Source organism: Lepeophtheirus salmonis, chromosome 2 (assembly GCF_016086655.4).
Source record: "Lepeophtheirus salmonis chromosome 2, UVic_Lsal_1.4, whole genome shotgun sequence".
In the NCBI taxonomy this organism is placed as follows: Eukaryota; Metazoa; Arthropoda; class Copepoda; order Siphonostomatoida; family Caligidae; genus Lepeophtheirus; species Lepeophtheirus salmonis.
This window is the reverse complement of record NC_052132.2, coordinates 30,791,740-30,811,764: the sequence shown is the minus strand read 5'-3', so window position 1 is coordinate 30,811,764 and position 20,025 is coordinate 30,791,740. Positions and strand designations below refer to the sequence as shown.

Here is a 20,025-nt window from a genome sequence, read left to right as displayed (position 1 = left end):
AACAAAGCCAAGCGGTCAAATAAAACTCCTTGTCACTTCTACATATTTTTTTCTTTCTCTATGACTTTAATATACTACACTATTATTTAAAAGAAAATCCTATGGTTAATCTTTGTTTTATTATTTAATTCGTCTATATGTGTTGTTTGACTTTTCCAAAAATTAGTACTCTAGATTAGGATCAGGCAAACTTCAGCCTGGAAAGTTGTTCCAATTTAATTTTAATTTTTAATTTTGGGGGCTCTACGGCTTGGTTATGGTGAAAGGTGGAGGGTAGCAATCCCTCATACACTCCTTTCTACATTAAAATAGTTTTAAATATAAATTTAAACATCACATTATAGTAATTTTTATTGGATCTGTTAGTCTTTCCTTCTCCAATAAGATAAAGAAAATACTCTAAATTCACTGGTGGGTAGCCTCCTCTCAACTGTGACACCCTGTATTCCTCACTTAATTGTAGATGATTGCTTGCAGCTAATTCAAGCTCAACCAATCTTCATAACAATATTAAGGGCTAAGAAAACTAGAAAATCAATAGTTGAAAATAGAACAAGTGAGCTATGAAAGATGTGGCATGGTGTTACCTCACCAACTCAAAAATTAACTCATTTTTTACTGGGATTTGTCCTTTGTTTCCGTACATTTTCCCCTAATCAGTGTACTGAACGTTGATTGATATAATTATATATATATATTTTGTTAAGCTGTGAGCAATCCCAAGATTTTGGGCCTTTTTTTTTCTTATTTTCGGAGGAAAAGTTGCAAGATTTAATCAAGATATCAATTTTGACTTATATATATATATATTGAATATTTTAATTTTTATAACTTAACTGAACTAAAATTCCCTTATTATTTATCTTTCATTGAAACGTTTGTCCAACCCTACTTTAGGGATAATTTGAATACAATTGGATACTCATGTCAAAACGTTTGTTTCCACTTCAGTTGATAGAGGGAAAGAGTAATCTACTAAATATACAATATTATTGAACTATTTTTCTAACTTCTATATTTTTAATCTGCAAATTATGCGAGTTAATGATAACTTCTAAATCATAAAAAGTAAAAAGTTGTGGCGCTGATGAATGTATTACCAGAATAGTCTTTCCATATATAAGTTGAAGTGGAAACAAACGGTTTGAAAAAATAACCCTCAATAACTGGCTCATTTTTGAAAATATTGAAAAATTATACTGAAATAGTTGCGTTCTTAATTTTATGTCCAAAATGCAAAGTTTTACAGTAATTCTCCTTTAAGAATTGAAAGTTGACGATTCATAAAAAAAAGAAAAAAATAAAGAATTGAAAAAATATTCAGAAAATGACAAATATTTCAATAAACAATCATATTCAATTTGTCAAATTTATACACAAACGAATTTTTAGACAAATTTCTACAAACTTTTTTTTATCTTTAGGAACTAACACTATTCAAATTAATAAAAAAAAACCATATTCATCCCGTTTGCCATGAAATTTAAAGTACACATGGTGTTCCTCTGGGTATGAAAGGAGTTTTTTTATGGTTAACAAATTGCACTACTAACCAAGATTAGTTATTAATATTTATTATATATATATATATATATGTGTATTTTTATTTCATATTCTATTCGACAAAACAATCATAAATGATACTGTTGAAACAATATAGTAGTAATTTAGCATACAATGTCATATATTTTAATATTTTCTCTAATAAATTATTGAAAATTTTACGGATAGTGTTTTTAACACCAATTTTTATCATTTTGTTAATACAAAGGTACATCAAAAGCCAAACATACATTTCATCTGGCTTTATTATGAGATTGTTTTGTAAGACCAACATTAACTTGAAAAAATATTTTATCACTTTTGTTTTTCAGTATAAAAATATTATTTAACTATAGTTCATTCAACTGAAAGTATTAAAATATTATTAGCACAACAAAAAAGAATAAAAATATAATATACCATTTGATACACTGACAAAACAAAATCCATTCACACCCATAGGGACACCAGTGTCCCAAAAATTCAAGTATTTTAATTTATGATGTATACATTTAAACTAAACAATATTTTAATCATAGATGCTTCAATATAAATACAAACAAATGAAATATATTTAACATAAATGTAATTGATTAACAGATCATTTCCTTGAAAAATAAAAAAGTAATATAGATTAATATTTTTTTAATCCATGGTTCTTACCAAACGTGGGTTTAGCTTACCGTCAAAGCCCTAATGTATATATATTAATTATTATTATCAAATTACCCACGTTGTTACCTTAATTGTAGACCACAGCCTTTATTACAAAAAGAAACAGAAAAAATGGCCCAAAAATAAATTGATGGTTAGCCCATTCTACCCAACTCAGGAATTATTATTAAATACCTAATTGTTGAGAAGTGTTTAAAGAACATAACCCTGTGATAACTCTGATTCAACCCATCAATGTTCTGAACACTGCTTAGGGTAAAAACAGCAAAAACATTGCCGTTAATGCCATGTTTAATGCCAACCATTCCTTCTTTACCATAAAATATATACGTATCTAAACGCTTACATATATTATGTATACTGATATCAATCAACTGTAAAAAGGTCCTCCATGTATCGTTTTGATCTTATCATGCAACCTTTATAATTGTATGTACACTGGGGCAGTCTTTCTCAAAGTGTGTCACGTGTTCCATTGTTGTTAGGCCAAGGCCGGAGTAAGAGGGGAGACAGTTTTTATCAACGCAAAATCTCTTGAGAATGATTTGTCTCAAATTCTATTTTTCGACAAATTACTGTAATTTCTATCAACAAATTATGTTTATTAAGTCTTTGGGCGTTTCGCTAATTGCACTTATAGTAGTCGAAGTTGATCGTCAAAATGAGAAAATAATATATTTTGTTTGAGAAACGAATATAAATCTCTCAAATCAAATCTTCCATAAGCGTAAAATAAGCCTTTTTACTCTGTTTAGAGACGTCAAAACAAAAATGGAAAAACGATTAAAAGAATCAACTTATCTACGACACTATAGAAATGGGGAAAGATGATGAAAAGAGGTTGTAATAACATGTAGTGGTTCTTTCGATATTCGATACTGTAAAAATTTTTTGATTTACTTCTTTTTTTTTTATAGAAGAAAAATAAATTATAGCTTATGTTTGAAAGATCATATCGGAATCAAATAGGGTCTTATACAGTCACTAAAGCCTTTGAACTATGTATAGTAATCATTAAAGGTTATATCATTTGACATCTTCCAGTAAAAAGAAACAAGAATTTCTTTTTTTATTAAAAACAATATCTTAAAAAGGCTCTCCACCGCCTCACCAATTTTTGAATTTTGAGAATAACATTGTTGATAAGTACTATCTTGATTAGTGTATTTTTGTCTCATTTATGATTAACATGACATAAATTGAAGAAAATTAATTATTATGTATTTTTAATGAGCGTTCATGATCATTTTTATCATAATACTAGAAGGGCACCATGAGGACCAATGCCATGAAAATAAATAAATTATCAATTCTTATTAAAAATAATGAGAAATTGATAGATTTTACTTGAAAGGCCATATGGGGCCAATATCCGTCCCTTAAATAAAATTAATGTTCTTAACTATAGATCAAATTATTTGCTGTATAAACCAACCCCGAAATTTGAATACTATGACTATAATTGGCTCAAATATTTTTGTTCAATACTTGGCTGTATAAATAAGTAAAAAAATATATTGAGATTTTCTCTTATTCTTTATTATTGTTCATGATTGTATTTATGCTGACGTATTACAAATGAATTTTCCTAAATAACAATCCATCAAAATTTGCTTAATTTTCCAAGTTTTAACTATTATAATTTTTGATATTTTCTCAGTTGGTACATAATTTAAAAAGTTTGATAACCACTCCAGTCATTGGGGTGATGTATGTATATTTTATTGGATTTAACAAATGAAACTACCTACAATCGAGAATTATTGATGTGGATCTAAGTATATGAATCCCCTTTTCTTTTCTATTTAATATGAGACGCTGAGGTTTAGCTACACCCACTATTTGCTGAACCTCTCCTAAATTCACATTTATTATTATATATTTCATAAATGTATGTACAGTGATGTAAATCTGGTGAAACTTTTAGCAGGTCCGTTTTTTTTGGAATTTTGTCATCTGAAAATTGAATTTTCTTTTCCTTAGCAGTTGTCTTTATTATTTAATTCCTGAGTAATTCACATTCTTCCCTATATATATATTCATAACATTATATTTGAACATCCGTGTGTGTTTATAAAATACGGAACGTAAACCTGACGTAAGTCCTTGTGGCACTTGGAGTAGGATTGGGGATCGCTATTGGAGTAATACTAGCAAATGCCCTTTTTTACTCTTTCTTTCCTTCCTCTCTTATCACAGCTGATTGTAGCTGATCCAATGAAACATCATGAACATTATTGTTTCTCTGTTACAAAACATTCTTCAAATTGTCAGGGTTACCATGTTCATTTTCGGTTCTTTTTTTAATATGTGTGTATATACAATACACGGCATTATATATATTATAGGGTTTGAGTTGTTCACTGAAGGACATAATTTGATGGAAATATATTTTAAAGTTTTAAGAAGTTCAAAGTCTGACGCACTTTAACCAAATTTGAATGTTAAATAGGATTATGCATATCAATCTATGTGTTAATAATCCTTGTAATTGCATATATTAAAAACTAAATTATATGAGTTTTTTTAGAAATAAAGTATTTGTTCTATTCGTATTTAAAAAAAAATTAAATAACAATTATACAGATTGTAATTATATTTTTTATGCCATTTTGAATTTAAATAATTGGTCAACAAATAAAACAAAACATTTTTCATTTCCTCTTACTACTTTTTGTAAATTTTTTTGTATGAACATGAAAGGGGATAGTTTTTTATACTTTGCAAAATTCAATTAATATTCTAAATTTCCATACAAATACATTTTCCTTGATTGTGAGTGCTTTCACAGAAAAAAAAAGTTATTCGACCGACTAATGAACAACTGCATGTCCTTATACGTGTAAAAATTGTAACTTGTACTAGGGGAATGATACAAATCACAACTCAAAAAGTAAGATAAAGAATATACAGCAATTGCAATCGGGATAATGCAATAATTGAATATTCCATGAATGTTCGATCTATTAATGATATTTTTTTTTTTTTTTGCATTATTATTGATCATTACTTTTTGATAAGTATTCTGTGGCAGATTATATGCACAGGGTTGTACATTACAATAGGAACAAACTTTTAACAAACAAGGATTTGAAACTATTTTTTAAAAAAATTATTAAATTCATTATGAAAAGAAGAAGAAGAAGCTTCATTTATCATTGCCCAGACCCCACTCACAGTAAAACTGGCATTGAACATGAGTTGTAAAAAGAGCTACAGCAGGCACAAAACTACATGGTAGAATATTATCATAGTGAACCAACTCCAAGAAGCTTTCAAGTTAAACAAAGGACTACGTAATTCATTCATAGTGTCGGTGTTCGAGGGAGAGAAAGAAAAGGGGAGGGGGTGTGGCAAAAGAGACATTTGATTACCAAAAATAGTACAATAGTTGGAGAAAATTTGTTACCACCCATGTACGAAATATTGCTATCAGAAAAATGCCCTCAATTATACTACATTTATAGTGGTGTATCTAGTAGTAGGTCCCATTTACAGATAGGTCTGATCCATCTGAGAATCCATTCGTATTGTTTCCCATTTGCAGATGGGAAACAATAGAATAACTTTTCTAAAATTCTCAAGTTGTACCCCAGAATAACTGAGAATTGTGTAAGATAATCTAAATATCCAGTTGGGAAAGGTTAAACACAACTGCTGCCACTTCAAACAACCCATTAAAGATTTGTTAATGCTCCAAAGTGGGGCCCAAGACAGATGAAAAATCGCCCACCACTTGAAGAACATTAAAGACCACTCTTAATTTTTTTTGGGCGTTTTTCATGCAGCTGGGTTTTCAAACGGCTCAACAATGATGAATAATATATACCTGTAATATTGATACACTTTTCCAGATAATCGGTGAGGATTATTCCTTACTAATCCAAAATATAGTCGCTAAAATCTTTCTGCTCGATTCCTCAGTCCAAACGAATGCCAATCAGAAAGAAATAGATAGCTCTAGCTAAAAGTTAGCGTGTGTTCTTCCAAGATATGCTACTACCTAAACATAATATCAATATGCGCCAGTAATGCCATCTCTCGGGCTTTGCATGAACTTTTCAAACGACCCTCGTATAAAGTATGTCCTAGAAATCATGGCTGGGGTTTTCTAGTTAGTAATCTGAACAAGGTTTTTTATTGTACAAAGCTGCTCAAATTATTGTTTAAATATTGAGAAGGGAATATCAAAGTATAAAGTAATAACTTGTGCAAAATGCTCATGAAAGACGGAGAGTAACAATGAAGGTTTGTTCGGGATTTATACGTTTAAGTCCTTGCTGGACTTGGAGTAGAATTGAGTATCGTCATAGAAGTAACTATAGCCTATACAGGGAGTGAGATTTGTGTGTATTTCCTTCCTCTCAAGACTACTTACAGCTGATCAAATAAAACGTCGCGACAGCTAAGCTGCTCTCCTCCCAAACATTTGTAAGAACTACCATGTTCATTTTCCGTTGCTTTTATTTTTAGAGAGAGATGTAATACAGATTGTTACGGGACATAGCAATGCAACAAAACGAGCTGTATTCACCATACACATACAAAAAAATATCAAGTTTAATAAAAGAATGATAGTCCTGTGAAGTTTTGCCATACTAAGCTACCTTAGGGAAAGACAATATCCATGTAAACCATTTTCAATAGGACATGAACAAACTAAAAAAATATATCATTCGCGAGATGGCGTTAGAGTCACTACCTGGTTGTTTAAAAAAAATCACGCTTCCTGAGAAATATATTCATAGCTCCTTGAATAACATACATTATACGTAAAAGTACCAAAATCCATTCTTAGAAGTCAGCAGTGAGGAAACAAGAGAAGTAGAGCAAGAATGATTGATATTAAGAACAATGGACACATTGTGTAAGTTTGTCTGTACGTTATACTTTCTCTTTCTGTCTTAAAATTGGAGAAAACGACAGTGGATAGTTGAAATTCAATAATTGAAAGCTTTTAATAATAAGGAAATAACTTTGCAAAGCAAATAATATATGATTGGAGTAAGAGGAGAGGGATTTGGGCATTCTTCAGATATTCGGACAGTTAGCACTTTGGGGATCATGAAAGTAAATGGAAGGAGGTTATTCGAGGACTGAGGGATGAGGCAGCAGGAGATTACATCAAATTAAGTAAAGAACTACAAATTTTTGTGTGGACAAACTTACACAATGTACCCAAGTCCAAAGTTCAAGATATCATATTAAGATTTTTGGCTACAAAAAAAAATAAAGAAGTATGCCATCTTTATTTAGTAATATGAAAGATGGTGGAAATATATATTTGTTTGCTTTTCCATCATTATATTTGGTAGAACACCTAAATACACCCATCCAATTATTTTCATTTTGGAAGAAAAACTTAAATGTGTTTATTGAGGGAGAAGGCGCTATACGTTTATATTGAATCCAGGGAGGCGCCAGGCTGAAACCCCTATTCTATATGAATAATATACATATATTTATTATATTAAATAATATTTCACGCAGGCAGTTGTTTTATTTTGTCACAAGACAGGACCGCTCTCTGTTGCTTTGCTTATAAACCAATATGAGTAAACAATGCTCATGCGCCTTTCATAAACTGACAAAAACTGTTTAATAATGAATACATTTTGTTGTTCATCTCAAAAAGCGAATGATGATAAAATGAAACAATATATTTTCATATTTTGACAAAAATAATTATTCATTAATCACATTTTTGATGTGTATACATTATTGTGCAAAAAATCAATATGTGTAACTGTGATATGAAATAGTTCCTTTTATTACTCTTTTGTTATGTTAGAGTTGAATCAAATATTCATCATGGAGTGTGTGTCAGTGAGTGGAATACATATTTTGTTTTTTCTCTGACGTCACATGTTGCATCATAATTGGGGTTCATAGTTGATATTTTTATTTAAAAAAAAATGGGCAAACTTCCAATAGTGAGTGGTTGATTAAAATTGGAACACTTTGAACTTTAAAATTCAATCAGAAATAAGAGAATTATAGAATTTCAACAAAATTAATACTATAAATAAATGCTTTTCCAAGCTCAATTAATCATTAGTGTAGCCGCCCTAGCGGCAATGTGTAGTCGAGGGGTTAGTAAAAGGGCTGTAGGGAAAACAAAAGTGTTAAAGGTATTCAAAAGACTCATTCTAAAGAGTCTTGTAATTGAGGAGATGGGTTTCTTGTATTGCTGGTGTCAAAAGGAGCCTGTCCACCCTCACAAGGCTCATTCTATCCACTTTTTTGATGTCTCTCTCGACAGTTTGTTGTGAAACCCTGAGGTCTCTAGTATGGGCTCTTACAGACTTGAAGGAATTGGCCTGGCCTGTTTTCGTTAGCTACTGCGGATCTAGTTTGCCCTTTTTGACAGAACCATTTTCCCTTGTAACGTTTAGGACTTGCTTACGGTGTAGACGGTGATCTTGGAGACGCCCAACTACTTGGAGTCCACGTATATAAATTCATAAATCAGGTTCAAGTGTCATTTTCTTGACTTGTACGTAAGCTAGACAGCTCAAATTTGTATAATTTTGTTTCTAATTGTTTATGCCTTTGGGCGTCAATACGGCCTCATCACAACTTCAGAAAACGGAAGAGGTCTTGACTTGACCTTCATTAATTATTAAATTACTAAGATTTCAGAATTCAATAGATCACCCGGTAAATATAAATTGAAACTTTATCGAATGGCTTTAAAATACAAAAAAAAAAAAAAAAAAGACATTACACATGTCTTGAATACTCTTTAATTCAAAAGAAAAAGAGTGATATTTGAGTAAGTTAAATATCTAGGAGATAAAATGGCTAAACGGTTAAAATTCATTTAGTTTTAAATCGATTATGGACAAGAAAAATGTGATCATTTGACAAACATATCTGATTTTTCCAAATATCATAGTTAAATTATTATCTACACTATGTAGTTAAGAAATTACAATTACGTTATAATATACTTTTAAGTTTTAATATACACTTGAAAAAATAAATATATGATCCCTTCTCGATTATCTATATTTGTCATCATACAATGGAATGAACAGTTTATAATTTTAAGTGTTAAGTGTATCAAAAATGCAGACTAAAGAACAAGAACACTAACCCCACCATCATTTATGAAGGTGGAAAGATTATGTTTTCGGGGTTTTTCTCTGTTAAGAGGACAAGATGACTGCACAGCATGGATATAAAAATCCGGGAAATATGAGGTGATAACCTTTTTGCCTCAAAATAAGGCCACTGAAAATAGGGCATGTAATGAGTCTTCCAGTACGAAACATACGGCCTTGGCAAAAAAGGGATTGCTCAAGAAGAATCAATTAAGGTTATGGAGTGGCTTATCTGGTCCAGTATAAAATCTTAATGAATGGGCGAACTTTTAAAATAAGTAAGAGATTAAATAATTATTTACTTCACTATAGTTATAAAACTAAACTAAATTTTTTTACAGACAGTAGAAATATAAAAGCCCTTTTATTTGTTGGTCCCATTTTGACGCCCATTTGTGTCAGTCCTTATTTATTTGGTACAGTCTAGTTTAGTATTAGGACTGTTCCTATTAGTCCTTAAGATCAGGCCTTAAGACTGTCAGTCCTTCGTACTGTCAGTCTGAGAACTGATTAAAAAATAAGAAATAAAATAGATTGACGTCATCAGAGACGGAAATCCATAAATTTTATGACTGAACTGGACCGTACCCACACTAAACTAGACGGGACTGCAATTTTCAGTCCTAAATAAGGACATTCACAACACACGTTTATTATTATTTTCCTTAATTATAAAAAAAAAGTTTTTTAATTCTGATAAAAATTGATTGTGTGGGTTCCTAAGATATCTGATATCCACAATGTTGACACGACCCGAACACAATTTTGGAGCCATTTCAAAGTTATCTACCTTTCAATACTAACAAATCACTCGCTAAGTCAACAGTCTGACCTATATATGGCAATATCGTTCACAGACCCACGTAATTTCTAGTTGTTACTGGTGATCAAACAGTATGTGTTAAAATTGCATTCCATTACGACCATTTTAGAGATGAGAGTCGTTTTAATGACTTAACTTTTTTAACTTGGCGAGACAATGAATAGAAAGTAATTTTGTGTTTTGATTATAAACTGGTTTTTTCGGGGGGAGGACTTTTTAGCCAAAACTGTGGCTTGATAACTATTATGGGTATTCTGCACCAAGGAAATCAACTATTATTGACTCTTATCTAAAATAAAAAGTCTAGTTAAAAGTTCAAGAAGCATTGAATTGAATATATTACTCTTGAAGGAGAGTATGTTGATAAATATAGCGGAATTTATATTGTAAGAAAATGGTTTTCTTATTTTATAGGTTCATATCTACACAGAATCTATTTTGTGATATATATATTACAAAATTAAATAATTATAATTATAAAATCGAAATTTAAACAATTTTTTAATGGGTACTTTTGTTTGTAACAAATTAATTCCTTCTCCTAGTAATATTTATTTCTCTTAACAGAAAAAAATTATAATTTTTTTATCTATACTTTTTTTTGGTCAGCTTTTCTCATTCTTAATACAACTTTATCATGCAATCCCTTTTTTTTAAATTTATTAACATGCTACCATGTGACAATTTTGACATGGTTTTATATAAATAAGTAACAAAATAAATATAGTAGACATGAAAACATCCAAGTTCCATGTTGAAACCTGTTTGTTACTTGACTGATTGAGTCAATGAGAATACAACTGCAACGGTATATTTTAGTTATTTTATTAACCATATATATGTATATTTTATTAGGTATTCGATAGGGAATTCGGATCTCATGAACGGAATCGAGTATGGCTGGCTTTATACGCTTGCAAATATTACAAAGCAGCCTTATACACAAAATATCAAGTATGGAACTGATAACTACACCATTGATGACATTGAGCTGAGGGATGGTCCTTCTAGGAAAACTATTTATGTAACGGCTCTTTATTATACAATGACCTGCATGACCTCTGTAGGATTCGGAAACATTGCTGCTGAAACAGATAATGAAAAAATCTTCTCCATTTGTATGATGATTGTAGCAGGTAAGAAATGGAATATTATTATTTGTATATGAAATGTGTCAGTTCTAATACTTCAATTTGAAAAAAAGGGGAAGAAACTTTGCCGGAGGCGTTCAACTTAATTAAAATTATATTATTTTCGAGTAAAATTTGATAAAATGAAGTATATCCTTTAAAATAACTATTTGTACAGTTACAATGAAAATACATGCATTAATACTCTATGTATGTAGTTTTGGAGCCTTGGGAGTCAAAAAAAGATATTACATAAATAAGCTCAAAAATAATTAAATTATATTTTTCTTAATCCAATCTTGGCGTAATACGAATACATATTACATATTTGTAAAATAAGCCTATATATCAATACAATATAGATATAAGTATATAATAAATCTTTATTAAATCCTTTAATATTTGAATTTGTTCAAAAGTTAATTTATGAAATCGTACATATATATAGAGTTGTAAAAGATGTGTTCTTATCCGCGTGTAAAATTTTTAGTAGTTGCCAATATGAGCAGTGTTTTTTTAAATTTTCTATAGTTGTAATCATTATATGTTATTGTTAGAATTGACATTTGGCTTTGCTCTAATTTTTTCCTAACCAGTCATGTAGGAAAATTGTTTACCTGTCCAACAGTTTGAAATGGGCGAGAGTTATCAGCAGAAAATAATTGCTGTCTATATAGCTTTGTTAAAACAAAGCAGAACTAACTACAGAATATACGATATTACAAACTTAGTTTGCATTTAATTGGTACCCCTGTCCGTTTGGACATCATATACACTGTATTAACATGTCTCATATAACAATCTGCCTGTACCATACGGTGGGACAAGGTGTCATGTACAGCCCTGTGACATTTTTGTAAGGGAAACCGGAAGTTTAGAAATTAGAACACGTCGTTTGTGGTGCTAACTTTTTCCTCTAAAGTAAGCATTCTCTCTTATCTTTGGTGTAATTGTTTTAAAAAAACATACGAAAATAAACATATAAGAATTTAAATATAGTTGTAATATTTTTCGGAAAAAAATTGGAACTCTTGTCAATATATCTTTGTCCTTGCTATATCAGAAGTGGGATCTGTTTTCATTTCCTTCTCACATGGCTGTTTGCAGCTACTCTAACGAAACGTCACGTCAGTTAGAGTCTTTTCCTCTTAAACATTCATTAAATTGTGATAATTACAATGTCAATTTTAGAGAAGGCATATTTATACAACTCTTTAAACACATTTGTGAATTGAAACCCCTTTTATTTATTATAACCACCTTTCTACTTTATTTTACAGCCTTACTCTATGCTACCATCTTTGGTCATGTCACCACAATCATCCAACAAATGACTTCTGCCACTGCCAAATACCACGATATCTTAAACAGCGTTCGTGAATTTATGAAGCTTCACGAAGTTCCTAAAGCTCTCTCAGAGCGTGTAATGGACTATGTTGTATCAACATGGGCAATGACCAAGGGGATTGATCAAGACAAAGTCCTCAATTATTGTCCAAAAGATATGAAGGCAGACATTTGTGTTCATTTGAATCGTAAAGTATTCAATGAACATCCGGCATTTCGACTGGCTAGTGACGGATGCTTGAGAGCACTAGCGATGCATTTCAGTATGACTCATTCTGCTCCGGGAGATTTGCTCTATCATACCGGAGAGAGCATTGACAATCTTTGTTTTATTGTATCAGGTTCTCTAGAGGTTATTCAAGATGATGAAGTTGTTGCCATACTTGGTAGGGATTCATTCTTTTGATCCTTTATGTATAACAAAAATAACATTTTTTTTAAAATGCTTACAGGTAAAGGAGACGTCTTTGGGGACTGTTTTTGGCGTGACATGGAAGTTGGTCAAGCTGTTGCAAATGTCAGAGCTTTAACTTATTGTGATCTTCACCTTGTGAATCGGGAAAAACTTCTTGAAGTTTTGGATTTTTACAAGGCTTTTGCTCAATCTTTCTCACGAAATCTCATTCTTACATATAATCTAAGACATCGGGTAAGTAATCGAGCCAAAAGTTGCATGCTGTCAATCTTTTATGATTATGGGAGGGGAGAAGGTAACTCATCAATTAAGGAAAGGAATAAGGGAATATGTATTATCTTACTTGGCAAGATGAAATATTATTAAATACAAGTAAAAATATGTAGACTGTAACATATATATACCCATAATAATCAATTGATCTGTACGTAGGGGATCTGCAATTAAGCTCACAAAAATATCTGACGAATTACATCATTATTATTAAATTTATCTTCAATTCTTCTAGACATTATACTCTCCCATGATAAATTTAAATGAGTCAAATCTGAAACAGCCAATTGACAAATTTTACTAATACATTTTGAAAATTTAAGTATGTCAAAGAATATATACAAAAGTGACTCAAAAAAACCAGTCAGGTCCTTCATGATCTTAGGCAAAGGCTTTGTTAAAGTTTAAATTTGACTAGCAATTTTTCTTCAGGAATTTTGTCCCAAGATGACTTCATATGATCAAGAGGTTGCTTTAGCCGGATTGGGCTTGAACCATAGAGGCCATTGGTCCCAACTTTTGTCATACTTTTTATAATTATCACAATAAGAAAATTTCTTCTGGTCAAATAAATTTCAATGTCATACGTATTTTACAAAACAAAAAATCAATTTCTAAAAATAAACCTATTGTTCGTCCAAATTTAGTCTCTTCTGAAAAGTTTGAACTCTAAGATTAAAAAAAATGTTTTTGGTAATAATAATAACAAATATTTTGTAAATGTGGGCATTTCCCAAAAAAATCCAAAGCCTCCCCCACCAAAAAAAAAAAGTTAGGCCTCAGTGATGACGTAATAATATATTTGCTCCCCCACAACTTAAAAATACATTCCAACGCCGATGCCAGCTGGTTTTGAAACTTCATTGTCTTTCCTCACACCTATTCTATATGTGTGAAAAATCCGGGGTAAGATCTTGTAAAGAAGGTTGTCCACTGAGTTTGCTTCAAAAATTAAATATATAAGAGAAAAAATTCAAAAAAACAAAGTTATTTAGAGAAAATTAATAGTTCCAAGCCCTCGGGATGTGCAATGTACTTGGGGTACCCTGGATCCTTAAAAACAACTGCCAAAGCATCACATACATGCAAGGAACTCGTCTAATATCAAAAAATAGTTTCAACCCCTCGGCTTTTGGGTAGTTTTTAGCAATCGCACACCACCCCCGGCCCAATCTTTATGCGTAGGGTATTCAACCATGTTTTCTGAGGCCCTAGACTATTTATTCCCCCCCACTTCTCCTTACCAATCCTCTTGATCCATTTCTTAGAACATTGAACTGAATTTAAAATATTGCAAGGAAATTGTATTGCAGTAATATTACTTACACTTGAAGGTATTCCTTTGGGTGATGGAACAAACAAATATGTTTAGATATTTGTCATAAATAATATTGAGCGAATTTATAAAGTGTTATTATTCATCATGAAATTTGAACAAAATATGGGCAATTTTCTCCTGGGTAGTTTTCCTAACTGGCAATTTTCTCCTGGGTAATCTTCCATAGGCAAATTTTCCCTAGGGCAGTTTTCCTAGTACTTATATTATAATATTCAACAAACTTACAGTTTTTTCTATCTTTCAAATAAAATATAAATTAAACGACTCCCTTTTATATAGATGACTATTGATGCCACAAGATTAATGAATAACTTCTGTTGTTTTAGGAATTATATTCGACATAAATAGTATAAATTAATTTTTAAGAACAAACAATTAATATTCTATTTATTTCAAGTACATGAAAAGAAACTTAGTTCAATTAATTATTTTTGCATTAGCTCTCAAATAAGCATTTGCACTTATGTACACCTATTGTGTGTGTTTATCTCGTATTAACATAAATACTTGCATCGATAATAACATTCCTATATTTATTTGAAGTTTGAGATAAATTATTTAAAAATAATTAATTAACAAACTAATAACTAATTTTTTATTTAAATACTTATTAGTTATATATGTAAAATTATTATAAAAATATTCTTTACAAATCTAAGTCACATGGGACTCATCCGATATAAAGATAGTTTGCAATGCCCATATCTTCCTCACTTGGTCACCAAAAATTTAACCCAGTTAGCAAAATAAATAAGAAACAGGTGTCAATGAAAAGTTTTTTGGCGATTTTCTGCAGTGACAGACGCTAAAACAAGGTAAGGGAGTAGACTGGACCACAACAACATACTTTGTGCGTCTTTGTCTATCATTACTACAAGATGGGACCATATTGTTGAAAATAAACAGGCTCAGGGCTCCTATTGATTTAGTGTTACAAACCATTTTTGATGTTATAATAACATTATATTGTTGAAAGAGTTGCTGATAAAGTTTTTCCCCCTATTCTTACAAGTAGGGGGGGGGGGCATTAAAATCAAATTACCAAAAGTCACAAAAAATGCCCAACTTATTCTAAATTTTTATTTTAGCGTTTGGACTAGGTTTTTCTAATTTTTAGGGTGACTTGTTAAATTCCATCTTCTGTTGTATTTTAATGAAAAAGTTATGTTTGTAAAGTTTAAGTTTTCAAAAGGCGTTTTTTGACCTCTATAGCAATTTGAAAATAACTTTTGATAACCAAACTCTTTATTTGTAAAGGGATTCAGAAGTTTCAATTTTAAAGTTACGTTGCTGAATTTCAAAAGTTTCATTTAAGTTCGTTTTCTGAAGTGTTACATATGATGATATCCTTATTTATTCAAGTTTGACCTTAATATTTTATTTATTGAGTCATTAAAATATACTCTTGTATATTGGGCTAAACCTTAATTTACTAATTTTTATAAATTAACACCCCCTTCCCCTAATATAATAGCATTGTAATTTTAGACAATGTCATAGTAAAGTTCCATATGAGTACACAGTGGATTCTCGTCTATTATTATAATTATTTTAACCACTAAAACCTCTGTCCAAACCTCTGTCCACAATAAGATTGTCAAGTGTTGAACGGCTCACAGTTAGAAAAACGTTGGAACTAAATGCTAGGCTGCATTTTAGACATAATTTTCTTCAAATAGATCTTTGTCAAATTTTCTATCTTGAATTATTCATTATTATCAAGTGAGTTTGAACTCAATTTGTAACTTCAATAACTTCTTCTTCATGCATCACCTGTGTTCATTTCTTTGTCCAAAAAGTTTATTTATTTTGAAGTTATGTAATTGTGTATTGTCTATGCATGTCTTTGTTGGATTAAAAATAGTTTCGGGTAACAAGTAAGATGTACACAGTCATTACTTTTTATAAATTTTTGTTACTCTAAAGTATAAATCTACTTTTTCTTCAATTACAGCGCTCTTATTCTGCTCTATGTTTACATAAAATGGTCATATTTAGTCTATGCAACAATATCTATCAATATTTTATGAGGTTTATATCTGTTTCTTGAATTTTTGATGACATAAAATATCATATATAGTAACCAGGCAAAAATATATACATAAGTTATTTTTAGGAAAAATTATATGATATTTCCCCCCCCGACATTGAGGTCTAATTTGGAAAAGTAAAGAATTTTACAGTCTGAAAAATATAAAAAGAAGGTATGTCAATAAATCGTAGATATCCACCTATTCTTTTATTTGCTGGTTTGCTTGTAGCAGTTAAAAAATTTGAGATAAATTACCATATTTTTTACTTTCATAAATTAAAAAGTGGGATTTCATCAATTTGACATAAGCAACCTTTTTCCTGACCTTTATATGAGGAAAATACTTATATAGTAAAATTTTAAAGATAAATCAAAAATTTATGTAAATAAAAGAAATTAAAAGAAAATTTATTAGGAACCACTGTTATTTATAAATGCTCTTCCAAGTCATTTAAGGCCGAGGACAACAAATGAGAACAGAAAGGATCTTTAAAACTATCTCTAAATATTTTTCAAAATGTCTCAAAATTGGAAGTCGAAGTAGCTCAACGGACAACGTGCTCGGGAGAAATTATTCTCTTAAACTCAATGTGCGTAACTTATGTGTTTGGATTTCACACAAGATTCCAAGGTCAAATGGAATAAATGTAATACTATAATAGTTTCTTATACTTAATCAACGGAACTCCATTTAACCATATGCAACATGCAGCGTTTAATTTTATAAAAAGTTAGACATCTTATGTTACTTAAACGAGGGAAAGCAATATCTGAAACTATATCCCGTAAACATTAAAATAAATTGAACGTTGCTCATTACAGTATTTATATTGAATCCTTTGAATAACAGACAACAATAATTATACCCAGCTTTTAAAGCAAATACTCAATACGCAATGGAAATAAGGAACGACGTATTCACAAGTGATGCAAATCGTGTGTAATTTGTAGCTGTTCCACTTTTTTTGGAATTGTTAATCTGAAGAATATATTTTATTTTCTTTCGATTTTGTCATTGTTATTTAACTCCTGAATTGTGAATTTCCTTTCTTCTACATGGAATTATATTCAAAATATGATCAATTATTTGTTTGTGCTCATAAAAGACGGAGAGTAACTTTTAAGATTTATCGAGGACTTATAACTATATGTCCTTGTTAGAATCAGAGTAGCATTGAAGATCAATGTTGGAGTAATTCTTGCCAATGTCTTTGTTTATTTCATTCTCATATCCTCTTTTGTCATTAAGGGCTGATGGTAGGTGATCTAAAGAAACTTTATGACAGCTGAGCTCTTCTCTACCAAATTATTGATCAAATTGTCATGTCTACCATGTTGATTATGAGTTTCTTTTTTGTTTTACATGGTCAAAATAGAAACGATTTTCATTATTAATTATTAAAAGTGATGTCAAGAGAAAAATTTGCTAAATCAATTACTGTTAAATCTCCTATCGTGAATAGAAATAAGATACACGCAATCAGAACATTGAAGGAGTGTAAACAATTTCTATGAAGGTTTATTTCATGCTTCCATTATTTTACAAAAAAATATTTTTTTTGGATATTTACTATTTAAGTTTTAATTTATTAATATTTATACTATCAGCAGAATAAGGTTTTTCTATAGTTTCTATAATATCTAACTAAATTTAAAAGGATCTCCTTTCCAGCAAATTAAATAAAGGAAAAGAGTGGACTTTAATCATATTATATAATGAAAAAGTTATTTGATGATTATTTTCGTTCATAAATTAATAACTCTTATATGACTTATATCTACAACCTGTGCAAATAATTGAATGGAGAATAACTGATAAGCCTTTTTCCATTTCATAGTTAATAATTGATTATTTATAGCGCCCCAGAAGTACTGAAAATAGAAAAGTTACTTATGTTCATGTCGGAGTAAGTAAAAATGTGCTAAATTAACACACAAACATTCTTCAACAAAAAATAAAAAATGTCCAATTTATTTTCTATTCCTTCATATGTGAAAACAACTCAATATTTAATAGACATATTTCGGCCAATTATAAGTATTTTACTCAAATTTATGGGATGAGTGGAGATAACCAAGACTAATAGTGATAGTTTAAAACATGTATTTTGATTTATGAGAGTGCCAATAATGTAATCTATACTCAATTTGGAGAAAAGTATTTCTCTCTCACTTTTTTGTTGACAGGTCATATATGTGTTGCCAATAAATACATCCTATTTATGCATATTTATAGGACTATATGTTGGCTCTGTTCCTTTGTCTCTTTACTCACTTATTGGAAAATAAATTAGAGCAATAAAGAGAAGACAATTATGGGTAACGATTTATTTTCGGTAAATTGTATTTAATGAATTTAATAATTAATGAAATGCAAAGGCAGATGAACCAGACGGCTTAAATAAACTATGAAGATATTGTATTTGTCCATAGTTACAAGACATTGTGCCAAAGGACTCTAATATTCAAAAAAATACTTAACCTTTCCTCATTTCTCTTGTAATATTGCAGTGTGTTAAGTCAACATTAAAATTTGATGTTTTAACAAAATAAAAAATGTATTTATAATTAAGAAATGAATTGTATACTTTTTTATCTTATTTTTGAAAAATTTCTTCAATTCGTGAAATGGAGTTCCATTGATTAAGTATAAGTAAACATTATAGTATTACAATTATACCATTTGACGTATGAATTATTTTTGAAGTCTGTATATTTGCTTCTTTAGAAACCACTGTGGTTCAAACTTACGTAGATTGAGTTTTCCTAAATACATTGTCCACTGGGCTACGTCCCAACAATATAAATTATTTACCCTGATCCAATAAACATGCAAAGTAGTAAAGGAGGCTGAATTAATTTGATTATGATTTATAGAGTATTATAATGATTTATGATTCTCATTCACATTGTTCTGATTGATTTGCCGCCATCAATTGTCTGAAGTTATTGAGTGGTCATTTTTGATTCATTTCATGAGGAATATGTTCCTATATGAAAAATAAACTAATACTTATTTCATTTGCAAATGCTCAAATGAGTAAATTTGGACTGGGAGTCAACATTTACCTCACTGTTACTCCAATAGCATATCAATTTATACTTATTTTTTTTTTGCTAGGAGTAAATTATTTAATTACTCATACCCATAGATGTGAAAATTGTGAAAATTTTTGATCGAACATTTGAATAAAAGTATTGAGTGGTAACCTGAAATAATTTCGTGCTCCTATTAAATTTTTTTTTCTCTTTCAAAAAATCAAACGTATTAGGGATTAAGGACGAGTTTTGTTATATCTCTTTCAGCTTATATAATGTCGTCTCTGAAAGTTACCAGCTCAAA

At 30.1% G+C, this 20,025-nt stretch overlaps 1 protein-coding gene across 2 annotated transcripts in view; it reads left to right on the top strand.

The window, feature by feature from the left end:
- Positions 1-20,025, top strand: part of eag (ether a go-go) — a 126,789-nt gene that overhangs the window by 90,522 nt on the left and 16,242 nt on the right. For both annotated transcript variants that reach the window (XM_040707524.2, XM_040707523.2), the window contains exons 8-10: positions 11,002-11,282; positions 12,557-13,009; positions 13,076-13,272. In XM_040707524.2, the coding sequence (XP_040563458.1) occupies positions 11,002-11,282; positions 12,557-13,009; positions 13,076-13,272 (931 nt within the window). The remainder of the gene's footprint in view (positions 1-11,001; positions 11,283-12,556; positions 13,010-13,075; positions 13,273-20,025) is intronic.